This window comes from Emydura macquarii, unplaced genomic scaffold, assembly GCF_026122565.2.
Source record: "Emydura macquarii macquarii isolate MOO-44397 ecotype Brisbane River unplaced genomic scaffold, CSIRO-AGI_Emac_v2 contig_2457, whole genome shotgun sequence".
Taxonomy (NCBI): Eukaryota; Metazoa; Chordata; order Testudines; family Chelidae; genus Emydura; species Emydura macquarii.
The window spans coordinates 2,203,268-2,220,512 of NW_027132594.1; the positions used below are offsets into that span (position 1 = coordinate 2,203,268).

At 37.3% G+C, this 17,245-nt stretch overlaps 1 protein-coding gene across 2 annotated transcripts in view; it reads right to left on the reverse strand.

The window, feature by feature from the left end:
- Positions 1 to 17,245, reverse strand: part of CRIM1 (cysteine rich transmembrane BMP regulator 1) — a 306,588-nt gene that overhangs the window by 57,496 nt on the left and 231,847 nt on the right. For both annotated transcript variants that reach the window (XM_067562678.1, XM_067562679.1), the window contains exon 9: positions 8,215 to 8,371. In XM_067562678.1, the coding sequence (XP_067418779.1) occupies positions 8,215 to 8,371 (157 nt within the window). The remainder of the gene's footprint in view (positions 1 to 8,214; positions 8,372 to 17,245) is intronic.

Sequence of the window (17,245 nt, forward strand, 5' to 3'; positions counted from 1 at the left end):
ATGTATTATTAGTGGGTTAACTAATTTTACGTGTAGTTCTAACTCTGAAAATTAACTATATTCTTGCTAGAGAGATATGTGTATGTTCAGAATCTTATTGGATGGCTTTACAGACAGATATGTTTTATTTACATACTCACATAAGGAAATACAGCTAAAAGAGAATATGATGGATTCTATTCTTTCTTGTGCTTTGTCAACACAACTGTTCCCTATGTTACAGTAAGTTACATATGTGCAAAGCCACTGAAGATAAATTACAAAGGTGCCCGAGAGCATAAACTGTCCTGCAAAACTATTATTATCGCTGATGATGCAGAAGCAGGAAAGAACCCGGTTCGAATTGGCAGGTCTGGCAATTAGAAAAAAAGGATCTTTTTACTTGTATAATGAGCATATTTGATCTGGAAGTCTTTGAATGACAAGAGATACCCACAATGATTATAAGGACTTTTTAGAGTGGAATCATAGTAATCTAGCATTGTCTAATTCTAATTCATTTGAGTCATGGTTTATGGTTTACACAGTTAAATGGAAAAAATACTTCTCAATGATTAATAAAAAAATTTAGTGGTTTTAACCGGAGAGTCTGTAATAGTAAACTGTGTATCTGCATATACAGAAAAATAATAGCAGCATCAGAAGGGCCAAAAAGGTTTCAGTAGAGCAAAGGTAGGCCTAGTTTCAGAAAAAACTCTGAAGGACACAATTAAAGCATGTTCAAGTTTAAAAAACAAAAACAAAACAAAAACCAACCAAACAAAAAGTGACCACTGTAAAGGAAGCAATATAAGAAATACCCACATTCAGCATGGGAATGCCAAGCCTGGAACTGGTAAACAAAAGGCTGGATGCAATTTTAATTTACTATCCAAGATGAAGAGGAAGGACAAAGCTAACAATCTAATGACTAGGAATACAAATAAATACATGAAAAACTATAGCCTTTAAACAGCACAGCTGCATATACAAGGCTCATTAGTGGCTTCTGTAAGACATGTCTACACTGCAGTTGGGAGCATGCTTCCCAGCTTGGGTAGACAGACATGCTAGCTGTGTTCAAGCTAGTGTGTTAAAAATAGCAGCACAGCCAGGGGTAGCTTGGATGGCGGCTCAGGCTAGCTACCGGAGTACATACCTAGGAGGTCCAGGTGAGTCTGTACTCAGGAGACCAACCTGAGCTGTACTACTCCCAGTGACACCATTTTTAGTATGCTAGCTCAAGCAGAACTAGGGTGTCTCTGTCTCTCTGTAGAGGAAAGCATGCTGCCAGCTGCAGTATAAACAAATGCATAGAGGCAGTGCATTGTTGCACAAGTATTCCAGGAGACCTTGTGTCTCAGGCAAACACGTCTCCTGGATTGTGACTATTGATGTGTCTGTCTAGGTACTTCTATGGCTCTCAGCAGTGCAGATCTATGTGCTTCACAAACATCCATAACATTTATCCTCAGAACATTTCTGTGAGATAAGGAAGTATATATCTATTTTTTCAAATAAAGAATAGAGCACAGAAAGATTAAGTGATTTGCATAAGATTACATAGGAAGTTTGCAACAGCTAGGAACTGAATCAGATCACCTGAGTCCCAGTCCATTCTCAACTCGGAGATCATCCTTCTTCCATTGACCCATCCTTCTTTAGGGTACAACTGTGCTCCTCCCTGTGGAGTTAGTACTCTGACGTGCAAAGAGGCGGATAGGGGCCACGGTCCTGCCCTTCTCCATTCCCTTTGAGTTGTCCTATGCCACTGTGGACACTAAATCCACAGTGTTTATGTTTGGGGAAGTGCAGCAATTAGACACAGCTCTGACACAGGGTGTAAAAGGTGTGGAAGACTCCTCCTTTGTGTATCTGCACAGAGTTGGGCAAAGTCAGAAATACCTTCTCTAGCCATGACAAAATATTATCAGCTGTATCTGAAGACTAAAATGCTCTGCGATGAGATAGTGGAGTAACAAGGTCCAGATTAGAAAAATGTGACATCCTGGGAAATTTCAGGGCATTTCTACTTTTTTCTTTTTATCAAGTGTTGAGCTGATCTATTTGGCCTAATCTACATTATACCAATTGATTTTGGTGCAGATTCTGAAAAGAACGTCAGAATATGTCCAAATACCTAACTGAATTTATTTATCATACAAAGAGAACAGAAATTTCTCTTGAAATAATTAAGGTGTTACCTGCTAGAAGATCTCACTATATGTCTTCCATATACTTGTGTATAATTAATCTGTGGATAATTTTTCAAAAGTTGAGGGAATTTTGTTAAATTGTTTTTCCATTTTTTGACCAGCTCTTCCCTGTCAATCCCTTATATTTTACTACTGTAATCTTATCAGAAATATGAACTACCTTCTATGACTGGGATGTATGTCTGTGTACAGATAAATATTCATCAGGTGCCTCCAGTCTCTTGTGTCCAGCTACAGTATAATTATTCCAAGAAACATCATTCCACACTATTCTTCTGGGACAAATTTCCCAAGGTACTGAAACCAGGATGGCCAGAGCCCTTCTGACAAAGTAGTATCTAGAATAAAATATCCTTTTGCAATTGATGATATGGGTTAAATGGCATTTTTGTCAAAGAGGGATTGGATTTTCACATTAATTCTTTTGGACAGAGCTGTACTCAAGTGCATGCTTGAAGGGGGGGATTAGTGAGCTATCCTACGACGTGATTTTGATGATCCATGATTAAAGGTTACTGGGAATTGGGGAGGTTTTCTTTTTCATACAGGGTAATCTTTCATAGTTGATTAAACACATCTCTAAATTTCTAAAAGCTTTTGCTGCTTAGATGGATAATGCTGAAGACTCTACATCCTCTGGTTCTTGGGTGGCTTCACACTCTGCTTAGAGTCCTGGGCATCTTTGAAGCTGTGCCTGCTGGCGTAGGCAGGTTTATTCCTTCTCTGGTATGAAAAATATGAATGCTGGACGATGGAGTTGAAAGTGACCTTACTCTTGTTCCCTTCCATCTGTTCAATTTCTACCTTTTTTCCCTAAATTTCTCTACCTCTGTGTGACAGGTCCTCAAATTTTGCTGCACATCCTGCAAGAGACCATAAGACCACAATGTGAATTTCTATCCCTGAAGAAACTGTTCTTGTTGTTGCAAGATAGGCATCAAAAGACACCCTAACCAGATGCAAAAGCTTCTTTTATTTTGTTCTTAAAACATTCCTCCTGGTGATGGGGGAGAAAATTAGCAAATACATGGGCTTTCCTTCTGTCTCTCTACAAAAAGGAGGAAAGAGACCCTAAAGAAATGTATGATTTGTTAAGATTGCTCCAGATAGCACTGACCTGATGAATTTTTTCCTGTCTCAGTCTCTTAGAGTCAGCTAGTTGGAGAGATGAAGGTATGGACACACTTAAAGCTTGCACCAATACCATATGTATGAGGAAAGAGGATGCTGAGAATGCCCACCTCTTTGATGGAATCAATTACTGTTTTTATATATGGTACCTTGGGTACATAATCAATGGGGCTGAACATGTTGATCGACTTGATGGATTAGGCACAGGCATTGGCATATTTTGTGCTCCTAGAGCCAGGTGCTCCAACTGATATTTGGTGAGCAAGATGCCTTGACAGGTTGTGTACAGTCAATAGTGCTGCAGTCATGCAGAAAGAAAGCATCATTAAAATGTATAGTAGGTCAATTCATGCTCTTGACACTGGACTCTGACCTACTGTTATGAAGGTGTAGATCTGGAGTGAGTAGAGGCCCAGGAAATCCAAAGTGCTGAGCATATATGAGGGATGTATCATATATGCAAAGATACTGAGCTCAAGAAGTAGGCCTCAACCTGTTCTTGGGGGCAGTCTCCCCTTTTATCTTCAAGTCATTGTTGAGCACCCCAAGGAAATTATATCGAGGCGCCAACAGATCTAATGCCTTTATGTACCCCTTAAGGTCAGACTTAATTCAAATGCTTTGCAAATGGTGAATAAGTACTGTAGGATCCATCCAGCCGGTCTTACTTTTAAACAGGCAATTCTGAAGAGTCTCAATTCCATCCGAGCTATTTAACTAGTATTTTAAAGGACTTCTAGGTTACCTTAGGGGAAGCCAATCAGACCTGATATGATCTCTCTAAGCCCTCACAGTTTAAGAACACATTCTTGAGAATCTGAATCAATGAGTGTCCTGGTGTGTTCCCAGACATTACAGGCAGAAAACATTACCACTATGACAGACATCTGTTGATCACACTTAGGGCTTTTCCTGCAGCCATTGGTCTGTACCTTAAAAAAATCAAATAAATTACAATCCAGAAGAAAAGAAAGGAATGGGCCAGAGACCTGCCATGAAACTCAACCTTAGCAAAAAAGGCATCTCAATCAAATAATAAGGTAGTGAGGTGTCAAAGACTCATCTCACAGACAAATATCTAATTCGTGTGTAAAGAAAAGTAACAGTAAGAAGCAGTTGAAACAATAAGAGTAAAGAGAAGACTTCACTTTAAAAAAAATGAATAAACTCTCACGGAGTAAGGATGTACATGCATGCATAGTGGCAACAATCTCTGTACTAAGTAGAAAGAAAAATGGACTGGGAAATGCCTGACTGTTATTCTTAGCAGTTAGGCATGTTCCACTCACTGATAATGTGGATTTTGCTTAAGGAAGTTACCGCCAGTCACACACAGAGTTCAGACCCATGAATGGAAATCTATTCCATTTACTTACCTTAGGAGAACTTTCATTCCAAAATTTAGAAGTTACATAAATATGTTCATTGGGGATTTTTGTCCCTACTGTGTTTCACTCAAAACTGTAAAAAAAAAAAAAAAAAAAAAAAAAAAAAATCCTTTTTCCTCTCCTCCCCCGATAATTACTGTTTATAAAACAAACAAGATGGAATAAGGAAAAAATATTGGATCAAGTAAAACTTTTAATCCCATAATGTGCTCATTAAGAAAGAGTGCATTTTTTCCCAAATTCATTTTAGTATTATACAATTATAATAAAAGGAACAGAAAAGTAAACCTAGCAAATTAATATAAGTAATAAATAAAAAGTAAATAAAACACAACAATGAATAATAAACACAATATGTGGCATCTCAGAACAATTATGATAAACATTTCCAGAAGGACTCTCAATAATACACAGTTTTAAACACTACGATACAATCCAAAGTTAGGATTACTAGTGAAATAAAATAAATTAAATTGAAGATAGAGTGTTTTAGAAAGGAAAAAGTATAGAGAGAAGCTAGCTTGATTGCCTTAGACACTCCACAGCAAAGTGAAGAAAGAGTCAATTGAAAAGAAAAGGAAAAAACCCCCAAACATTTAGCCTTGACTCAGGAAAGCACTTATGCTCATACATTGGTGCTTTCCTGCGTCAGAGCCTTAAACGACAATGACATGCCTTTAAAAGGACCATATTTTAACTGTTACTTCCACACTGTAGCTTTTACATTCAAGACTGGAGCAGCCATCTACTTTTTAAAAAGCCATCATTGGTAGAGCACTGAATTAAAAAAAAAAAAAGATTCAAATTTTTTGAAAGCTGCCCTGTAAACAAACTACGTAAACTGCACATGTAAGTATGCTATTTTATGTTCGACTGTGTGAGAGTGTATGCACGCGCACACACACACACACACACACACACACACCTGTCCACTCTATGTATAGCTCAAGTAACAGTATTTTGGGGATTTATCTTTTCCGATTTTTTAAATTAGTGCCGCAACAATGTTACAGTCCTTAATTTAAGGACTAACATGAGGCAGCTTTTAAAGCATTCTAACAACCTTGACAGCTTCCTTTTAATAGTGATATCATATTAGATTATTCTGTATAGTTTATTGTTGATTAGAAAGCTAAAAATAACTGCCAACTACTCAATACTATCATGGATAATAGTATTTAAACACAGCACCAGAAAATATAAATGAAAAAATTCATTTATTCCGTGCCAAAGTTTGAGTGTTGCTGAGCACTTGAATGTCCCAATAAAGTCATTTTCTATATTATAAACAAAGTCGGATTCCACTTTCTGCTACAAATTGCAATGAAACATAAGATTAACAACCTATTGGTTTTCATTGTTCATTGTAATGTTAAGATATTTTTACATTTCTTTGCACTAGTGGAATAGCATTTCAGTTTGTACTTTTGAATTATCAACATTAAAATAAACAGGATTCAAATATCACCTAGCGAAAATTATTCTGTGCTCCGTAACTGGTGAGAACAAGTGGAATATATGGTCATTTCTGGTAATTTTCCAAGCTCTCCAGAATTTTGCCCCAACTACATTTCTTCCTTAATCTCTTTTTACACTCCCGATTCTGCCTACAGATTGCCCACATTTCCTGTCTACCTAATCTCTTTGTCTGCTTCATCCAGTCGAGACTTAATACATCCTATTTTTGCTGCTATGTGCTTGCAACAGCCACTCACTTAATCTGCACTGTGTTCTGTTTCAGGCCTATCCGTCTTCAAAAACTGCTAAACCCAACTAACATTTTAAAGCAATGGTTTATGGATTATATTAAATGATATTGCTACACATTAGTTACACTGGAGTGGTTTTTTAATGTGGACACTTTTAAACTCAGGGGGACCTAAATCATATGGAAAGGCATCCTTTTTCATATGATTAGAAATCCAAAGAAATAAAATAAATATTGTTTTAAATGCATATTCACTATTCTTGGAGATTTTAGGTTCCCCCCCCCCACTGTAATATATTGTACCTTCTGGGCCTTTAGAATGCATGTTCCTTGGGGACGAGATCTGTTTTGTGTTTAGCATATTTCACTTTTTGTACAGCACCATGTGCATGCGTAGTGCTATATAAACAATAAAAGAGGGCAACTGGATTGATACATTAACATAAGTACAGTACAACTCACTGGTTGAATTGGGGGGTGGGAGAAGCAAGCCCATAATATGAAAAATAAAGGGAGGCAGGAGAGTTGTCTACTCCAGATTTTTCTTCTGACCGCACCAAGTATTGTGAGTTTGACCCCCATTTATACACTCTCTCTGCAATTCTTGCATTGGTTAAATTCTCTGCTATGAGATCATGGCATAGCTGGATCTCCATTTTTCCTAAAGTCTGTGATGTCTCTCAAACATTTGGATAATTTAGGCTGCAGCATATTTTGGTTATTCAAAAAGATTAAAGAAATATGAAATAAGAATGAACTACAGTGCATTGTATAAGATTATTAAAACAGTAGACACTACAAGAGAACTGCCAAATTCAGTAAAAGAGGAAAAAAAGGAATGGGTCAGGAATTAAAGAAATCCAAGTATAAACTGCCAAGGGCAGCAACAGTAGTGGAGTTCACTAAATACAGTATCTGAAGGTTAGATGATGTGGGTTAAAACTACCAACTTTAAGCAAAGGAGGAGGTGACATGGCATTGGTCCTATCAAAAAGCAAAATTTATGTTCTTCCTATAAAATGACATTATGTCTTTTTGGAAGGGGTGGAGAACATTGGTGAAACCTTCACTGAGAACGCTGAATGGCTGCATAGCAACTGATACTAAAGAAACTTCTACCTATGAGAAAATAATTACCCAGGATCCCTTCTTCCTCCTGAAAAAAAATCTACCTATCATTACTTCTTTTTAAGGAAGAGTGTGTCTTCCAATATTACAGGTCTCAGTGACACTTAGGAAAAACTTATGACAGACAAAAGACTGACTTTCCATTAGTGTTCTACAAAGAAATGGAAGACTAGAACAGATGACTGCTCAGGCAAACTACTGTTATGTCATAATAAAAAGATCAACTCAAAATACTATGGGATCAGATGAGTAAAAGAAGTGAGTTATGAGATGGAGGGGATATCAGAGATGTTAGTGCAAAAGAAATTTTTAAAAGCAACAAGAAAGATAAATTATTTTTATGCAGTTCTTTAAACTTGCTTTCAAAGAATGTTTACAACTATTTTTAAAGATACTTTTCTGCTTTTATAATTTTGTTAGTCATTATTTTGATTATTTGAATTTTCTTTTGGTCTGGTGATCAAAATCCATTTTCATAATTTCAATTCTAGTGTCCAAGTCTGTTTGAGGAATACTATACACTTATCAAGTATGTACATTCCTGCCTTCCCACACCCCTCCTCTTTTTCATACATAAAATAAAGATACATAAATAAATATTTGTGGATTTTGAATATTTTATATGCACATGTGATAAATATGCTTTCAGAATAAAAATACGTACAAGTATCCAAATGGACAGTACTTGTCACATACTATGGGTTTGCATTTCTTAGGCCTTGGACGGCACTGACAGATCTCACAGTTGTGGACATCAGTCTGGAAACCGAAGGAACAGTCCAAGGAACACCCTGATATGAGGCCAGTACACAGCTCCTCTCCTGTGAAGAACACATGCAGCTTAGCACAAAATGAAAACTGTTGTTCATATCAGAAAAAAAATGCATCTATAAACAGACTAAATCTTTTGCTCCTTTTTACCGTTTAATCGTTTACTGTTAAGACTTCTCACATTCTTGTTTCCTGACTACCCTAATTAAAAAAAAAATCCTCTACAATTCTATAGTAATGGTCCCAAACACTACACTTTACAATAGTGTTACTCCCATCTTTTGGACCTGTACTGTAGAATACCATAGTGTGAGTGTTCGTTTTTTAAATAATTATTGGTTCCAGACCAAAACTTGGGAGTAGCACCTTAGATTTAAGGAGTTGCTAAGGAGAGGTAAACATTCACACTGAGTCCAACATTCATGAGTTGGCGGCCACACTAAATTCATGTCAACAAAACTTTAATAATACCACATACCTTCAATATTTTATTTTTGTTTAATAGGTTCATGTGCAGTATAATGTCTTTTATCAACATTAAAATAAACCGGATTCAAATATCATCTAGTGAAAATTATTCTAGAACTCCATAACTGGTTAGAACATGTGGAATATATGGTCACTTCTAGTAATTTTCAGTATAATGTATTTTATTTTGAACTATATTAATCCAAAATAAAATTGGAGGGTGTGCTATTTATTAAGGGGCTCTATGTGTTACTTACACTATTCACTGTCACCTGTTCGAGGATTAAGACCTCCCTACTAAAAGCACAGTACTACACGGCCAAAGAAGTGATTTAATTTTACATACACCTGTTGGATTAAGTCAAAGTAAAAGAGCTTGACGATGGAGTCCAATAGCATGACAAATAGCCTCTTGGGGCAGCAATAAAAAAAGATAGCGTATTGGAGGAATCCTATTATATCTAGTGTAGTGATGTCAGGAAGAGAGTGTGAGCTTTATGTTCACTTTCAGCAAACCTCTGTTACTTTGAGAATAACGAATTTGCTTGTCATCAGGAGGGAAAAATAGTTTAACACTCGACGATGTTGCCAAGCCATCAGGTATATGAATCCACATATACTCCGTTTTTCTTTTCTGTGTTGTTACATAATTGTAGGCATGTTTCCATGGTAAAGAATGTGCTAACACTTAAAAGTGTGGCATAATGGTGAAATATCCATTTTACATATTAATTGTGGAGGTGTGAGAAAACAGAAATGCACAATATTTATTAATTTAGAGAGGGTAAAACAGAGGAAGAGCTCTGGGAAATGATTAACAGCGTGGGAGCCAAACAGAAAGCAATACTGAAAAAGAGGACAAGAGAAAGAGAGGAAGATAAGAATTAGAAAGAGGAGAATGGTATAGATGGGAAGACAAAGCAGACATACACACAGATGACCTCTGCACATTCACACTCTTGGAATACATGAATTGTGCAACTTGGACCAGTAGAACTTTCTAGTAGTAGTTTCTGTTGCAGAGCTCTCGTGTCACCTACTTCTCCCTATTCAGGGTTATAAAAAGCGAGTGTGGCTTGCCAAGCAGATGAGTTCCTTCCACCACATCTTCAAATGAGAAGTTGAAAAGGGGAAGAAGGATGGGGAATGGGAATGTGCAGAGGTAGTGTGGAAGAACTCTTGCTACATGAGTAACCTTATTTTTTTCTTTGAGAGTCCTCTGCATATTCCCACTTTGGAGTTTGGCAAGCAGCACTCCTCCCTCTGGGACAAAGAAAACTAATTACATAGATATTGTAATGCAGCTTTACTAAATTGTGCATCTGATTTAGATGCCAGATATTAAGAACAATGATTTGTGAACGTACTGAGTTCTAAATGCAGCGCTACAGATTTTGTATATGGGAATACATCTGAATACAGCACAGTGAAAGTCCCTGAGTGTGGCCTCCGGGACCTGAGACTTTCACCGCCCTGTAGCAGTGTCCACACAGCAAGTTACTGTGTGGCGAGCTCGGCCCTCCGTAAGAGACAAACAGTCTAGGTGATTTTCTGTATTCCTTAGCCATTCTCAAATAGAAAATTAATGCTCTCTTAGCATTCAAGATGCATTGCTTAACTTCCCCTGACTAACAGTGAGGCCTAGGGAAAGATATAGGCAAGTTTATGAACTAGTTAAGATTAAATTCTGTTGCCACCTTAGAGAGACGTTTCAGATGTGGGTAAAGGATCACTTTATCTTTGTAAATTACCATCGGGGATGGGGGATAACGGGGAGATGGGAGAGTCCAGCCATGACAGCCTGCACCTTGCTCACCCTTCTAGAGGGCATAATAGCTATAAAAGAGGATGTCTCAATTGAGAGATGAAATAGGGAACATTCTTCCATGGGTTTGAAGGGAGGATTCATGAGCTGAGTAAGGAGTAGACTGAGATCCCACACAGGTGAGAGTTCTCTAACCACAGGACAGACATTCATTAACCCCTTCAAGAATCTTTTTATTGTATCATGGCTAAATATAGTTTTTTGCTCAATTAAGATGTGATAAGCAGAGATGATGGTACGATATACTTTTACCAATGACATGGAGAACCCCAAGGAATTCAAATAAAGTACTCCATTATGGATGAACAGATGCTGAAAATGGATTTCTGTTATTGTTGGCTGTCCAAAAAGCGAACCTTTTCCATTTATGACAATACAGGTGCGTTGACTGCTTCCTGGAGGATAATTGTATCTCCTGTACTGTTTTTGAATAGGACAGTTCCAGATTTGTCAAAGTCCTATGGCGCATGCTAATAAATGGAAAGAATCTGGGTCTGGATAGCAAATCCAACCCCTCTGCTGGGTCAATAGGTCTGGAATTGTGAGGAAAGACAGAAAACTCTGATGATAGTTGCAGGAGATCCAAGAACCGTTGTTGTCTTGCCTAGGTCAGGGCTATCAGAATCATTCTGATTTTGTCTTGTTTGATTTTCCTGAGAACCTTCTGAATGAGAGGAATTGAGGGGAATGGAGAGAATATCCCCACCACTATTCCTGAAGTAGTACTGCTGAAATAGACTGGTTGTCTGCACTTGCTCTGGAACAAAACCTCTGGAGTTGTGTCTTATTGCAAATACGTTTCTCTCTGGATACACTCACAGAAAGATGTTGTTTGCTACTAAATTCTTGAGTGATCACTTGTGCTGATCATGTAAGTCTCTGCTCAGCTGATCTATTCACATATTGTTCTTCTCAGCAGGATGGAGAGTTACAGGATAAAAATTAATGTATTATGCACTACTCCCATAGAGATACAGCCTCTTCGCACAGGTGGCTATAGCATGTCTCTCTCCACCCCCCCCCACTCCCACTTGTTTATGTAAAATTCTGCTGTAATATTTTCAGGAGTTACCTGAACCACTCTGCCACGTAGATGAGGAAGAAAGTACTTAGGAGCATAATATACTGCTCTACATTTTAGAATGTTGATACGTAAGTTTTCTCCCTGGAATGTCAGTGACTTAATTGTCAGATTATTGTAATAAGCTCCTATGCCTAGACTGGAAGCACTGAAGGTGACTATAGCTGACACAGCTAAAGGTTGAATGCAATTGCTTTGAGGACATTGCGGCACTGAGTCCACCACATGAGAGACAGGAACATATCTCTGGGTACAAACATGCTGTCTGTATTTGGTATACAGTATCTTGCTAACCAATGTTGTAGAGGTTTCATCTTCAGAGGTTTGTACAGCGTTAATTTGTGTGGCTGAAGCCATAAGGCCCATCAACTTGAGGAAAAACATGAGTCTGACAAGAGTTCTCCTGTATTATCACTATTGCTGTAAATATTTTGAATACCTTTGTTCTTGAAGAAAAGCTTTGCCTTTCTGAGAATCCAGAACTGTCCCAATAAAATATATTACCTGGGTTGGAGCCATGTGTAATTTCTACTGGTTTATCTTGAACCCCAGTGTTTGGAACAAGATACATATCTGTGACATAGCTTTTGCTAGATCCTCCTGTGAGGACACCATGATAAGCCAATTGTCCAAGTAAGGGTACATACATATGAGAATGTCTCACATGTGTTGCTACAGCTGAAAAGTAATTTGTGAATACTCTAGGAATCATAGTGAGGCTAAAAGGAAGGACCTTAAACTGGTATTAATCTCCTCTCACCACAAACTGTGGATATTTTGGATGGGAAGAGTTGATTCACATGTGAAAATAAGCATCCTGTAAATCCATTTTGGAGCCCCAAACCAGTCTTGGGAGGAATAAGGAGAGAAGGAGTGAGCCTAGGGTAATCAAGATAAATTTGAACTTGACACATGAGAAAGAAAATAGAATATATAACCAAAAGAATGTGGGAGACAGAAGGGGAGAAAAGAGCGAGAGAGGAACAAAAGAACTGAAAGAAATGGAAGCAGAAAGAAAATAAAACGTTAAGATTTGTATACTTTCTTAATTTATTAAAAAATGTTATGCCAGCCATATTTTAAGGATGTCATTTACTACTTTATTTTTTCATTATTGCTTTTAATTTGTTTTTAAACATACTACAGATCTTGCATGGGATGTGGTGAAGGAGAGCAAAAGAATTCTTTCTTGGAGCCTCCATTGACATCAATAAGCTTTGGATCAGGCCCTAAGACACCATTATGCTTAACATCAGCCATGACTTGGGACTGGAGATGAGCAAACAATTTCTTTCATATGTTTTGCTTTGTTTTGATTAGTTCATTGTTTCACTTTTAGACGGTAATGTTAGATTAGTGTTTTACCTCTTAACTCAGCACATGCTATTAGAGAAGTCTGCTATATTGTTTATTCAGTGTCATCAAGTGCTCAGCTTAGTAACATACACGGAGGATGACAACATCCTGTCCCAAGACATTTAGAAACTAAAAGCACTTGATATGCTATCTGATGTACAGACTGGAAGATCCAATTTCAAGGCTGTGCAGATTTTCTTCGTTAATAATTTTAGTGATTATTTATTATTGAATTTTTATTTTATTCATTATTATTTATTTTATTTTATTATTCAATTATTATGATTTATTATTCATTTGGTTAGTGCTGATTTGATATTACTACTAATTAATTGATTACTCAATCAATTTGAATACTGTATTGCTCTTTTAAGATATTCATTATCTTCATATTGCACTTTCACTATTATTGATCATACATATACTTTACTAGAAAGTTGTTCTGTATGCTATGCTCTGCTGATAAGTGAAGATGAGCTCTGGCAAACTGCCAGAAAGAGCAAGAACCACAGCCAAGGAGACACTACTATAAAAACTCTACTGTCTATCCCTAAATGTGCACATCTAAGGACTATCAGCAAAGTGCCTCATTTGAGCTCAGCCATCATGGTAGTACCTAGGGAAAGAAGCAGCTTTTAAGATAGCTGGATCAGAAACCATGTGTGGCTGTATACATTAGAAGGAATGTTGTCTGAAAGCAGATGGGAAATCAATGAACACTGCAGAACATGGGTGCAATGCTCTCCCTCCAAACTGGAATGAACAGGTGAGCTATCACATTTTGTACTAGCTGAAGCTTTCAAAGGTCTTCAAGCATGCAAACAAGCAGAGAGCACTGCAATACTCCAGACATGAAGATTACAATAGTGTGATTGACTACAGTGAACTCTGCATTATCGGAGAAAGGCCACCTTCTCTTAGATATTGTGGGTAAAAACAAAAAGTAATGGTATGAGCCATGGCTGAAACCTGGGAATGGAAGGGTGATCGGGGCTTCAAAAATACCCAAACCTGCTTATAAATCCACTAACAGAGGGCAACCATTGCAATTTCCTCAAGTTGCTTTACATGCCAATCATCATCATCTCCATCTTTTCCAGATAGTTTCAAAAAGTTCAGCTCCTATATCTTAGTCAAACAGTGGGAAAGTGAGAAAAACAATGTTGGGATTTGATATACAGGAAACATATAGTCAGGTTCCATAAGAATGTGGATGAATTTCTAGTCAAAATACCTAACAATTGCCTGTAACAGACTAATATACATTTTGAAGCAGAAGAGTGGAAAATGGAAAAGGTGTTAGATCCTGCATCAGAGGGCCCTTGCAATGGGTGAGCCGCTACCCATTCCACCCTTTTGCCTCTCAGAAAGAGAGCCATGGAAGAATCAGTCCTGTCCATCATCATATCTTATAACAGTACCTAAAATGCCTCAAGCTGAGTTATATCAAACATTGTTGATGTAGCTAACAAAAATAATAATGGACACATGACCACTGTCCATCACTAAAAGCAAAGTTACTAATGCTGTCTCTATACCATACACAAGCATCACACCAAATTGCTTGGGTTCCAAGAGATCAGAGGAATCCACACAGATCTCTAATTATCCTGCTCACAAATCTGATAGCCTTCAATGAGTATGAGCTTTTATGTGATGAACTCAAAACTTCCTGGAATATTTCCATATTTGCCCAGTGGCCTAGATATCCTGACCTCACACAAGTCTTCAGTGCAGAAAAGTCTGGGAAATTCCAACATCACTTAAGATAAGGGCTCAGTCCATATGAATCAGGAATTCAGTAATTGTTATTGAACTGCCACCTAATATTTACATAAATCAGGTTGCCAAAAGGCTTTTATACTGGCAGGAAGGATATTATTTAATTTATCTATTTCAGTATTTTTGATAAAGTCTATGGAAAAACCTCCTGGAAACATTATGTATTTCAGACACTCCATTAGTCAATTTTTTATAAATCAGCATTTTTATTAAATATACTTTGTGTCTAAGGGAAAAGAGTTGGATCAAATTTTAAATCTTTTATTATACACTACAATAGAAGATTATGTTTTTGAGTAAATATTTCAAATCTGAATTTCAAAATATTTACATTTTCTAACAGCATGATATTCTGGAATTAACTTTGTGACAGTGTAAAATATCCCCTAATGACCACCTCATGCACAAAAAGAAAAAGGATTTGGTCCAAATGCTTTTTAAACTTAGCATCTTCTCACCAACTCTCTTACTGAATACATTAGTGCGAGAATAGCCTTATGAATTGATATGACATCTTGTCTATCCAGGTGCACAATTTGCATGACAAAAGCTGTAAGAGTGTACAATGTGTTATTTCTGGTTTACACCAATAAAGATCTGAGTAACATTCCTTAAAATAAAAGTTTCCTTTGTAACGATTCCAGCTAACAGCTTCTTTTTTTGTTACATTTGTAGCAGTTTCTTCATTAGCAAGCAGTCATACCACTAATTTTCAGCTTTTATAAATGAGATACTCTGTTTGTTTATCTCAAATCACTAATTTTTCATCCCAGTCAAAGCGGTAGCGCCAAAGCTATTTAACAAATGCCTTGCTGTAGTGGCAGATCATATTTGATTCTGTAGGCATACCTATGCCTGGATAACAGCCTACTAAATGCAGTTCTGACCACTAGCTTCGATTCTGATTCCTGTGATGAATCTGTGGAGCAGTAAGATGATTACCTCCCCAATGGCAATCTTAATGACAGATATACCATTCCTGCAAGGAAAGCACCTCCAGGCAGGTGCACTGGTCTCTATCTTCTGATGATTCAGATAGTACATTGCTGAAGAATTGTCTGCTAGCACCTGTTCACCCAAAAGTAACTTCTATGAGAGATCTGGCCTTTACTGTGGTTTTGAACTAATAAGGCTTCTGTGTTAGCTCAAAAATTGTAATTCACTCAGCAGAAGGAATGTTCTACAGATTCTCATAGCTCAATGTTTAATAGCATTGACTACACACGTGTTGTAAAACTGTTGGTATGAAAGCAATCCCATACAAACAATCAATAGAAGAGCACAAAACAGAGCACAGTAGCTGTGATTAAACCTCAAACAACTCTGAAAATTACAGGAAACATGGATAGCAAATGGCAAATATTAAATAGCGTTTTTACTCTACTTAAAAGTCAATGAGCAAAAAAAAATCAGATGAGCAAAAAGTTGCCTTATTAATTATGGCAGTGATTCAAGCAACTGAATGTACAGTGTATTTGAACTGTTAGTGAAAAAATTGAATAGTTTAGGCCTCAAAATCAATTTTGTTCCATAATGTCCTCTAAATGGAAAGGTATAAGATATACAGTACACGAAGGCCATGTGTTTCAATTGCTGAGTACAGCAGCCCATTGAAATCATTGACAATTCTATTATAGACTTGGGATTAAAAGCATTATTTTTCAAGTATGTGGTCAGACAAACCTCTTTGATAAGAGAGTAGGTGGTCCATAGCACTAACAAGGTACAGTAGTGCTTACCTAGGACCTGACCATGTAATGCTTACTCATGGTAAGTAGTCACAGTGAACTCAAAGATTACAGAATCTGGCATTCTGTAAGGCATAGCTAGCCCTGGAAGGCAACACAAAATCTGTGAAGCTAAAGAACAAGTGAAAAGCACATCATAATATTTGAGGAATATCCTGCAAAATCAAGGACGATGACTGAAATAGTAACAGCGCAGAAAGTGGGATAAATTCAGTCCACAACTACAGCCATATTACCCACTGACATTAATGGGGCTGCAATAATGGAACACAGGACAGAATCTGGGCTAGAAGCAGAAAGTGAAGCGTGCATTCAGGAAATAACTGACCAAGAAGAGTGAACCCAGGAAAAAGTGCAACTTTTTTGGTGAGAAGCATCGTACAAAATTTTCACCATATGGTGAAAAATGTAAAAGAAAAATCACTTTGCAATGGTGTACTTACCAGGAGAGGTGTTTAAAGGACATTAAGATTTGTATGCCGAGGGATGATAAGGCCACAACTGTGAAGTTTAATAGGGGCAATGGATAGAATGACAGCACAGCATGCTAAAGTGCAAAACAAGATGAAAAAAGGTAGCGTTTAGAAATGGACAGTACTGCTCGTAGGAGCAAAATCAATTTTCATGACACTGAAGATTTGGAAAGAGCTAAAGTAGAAGCCAA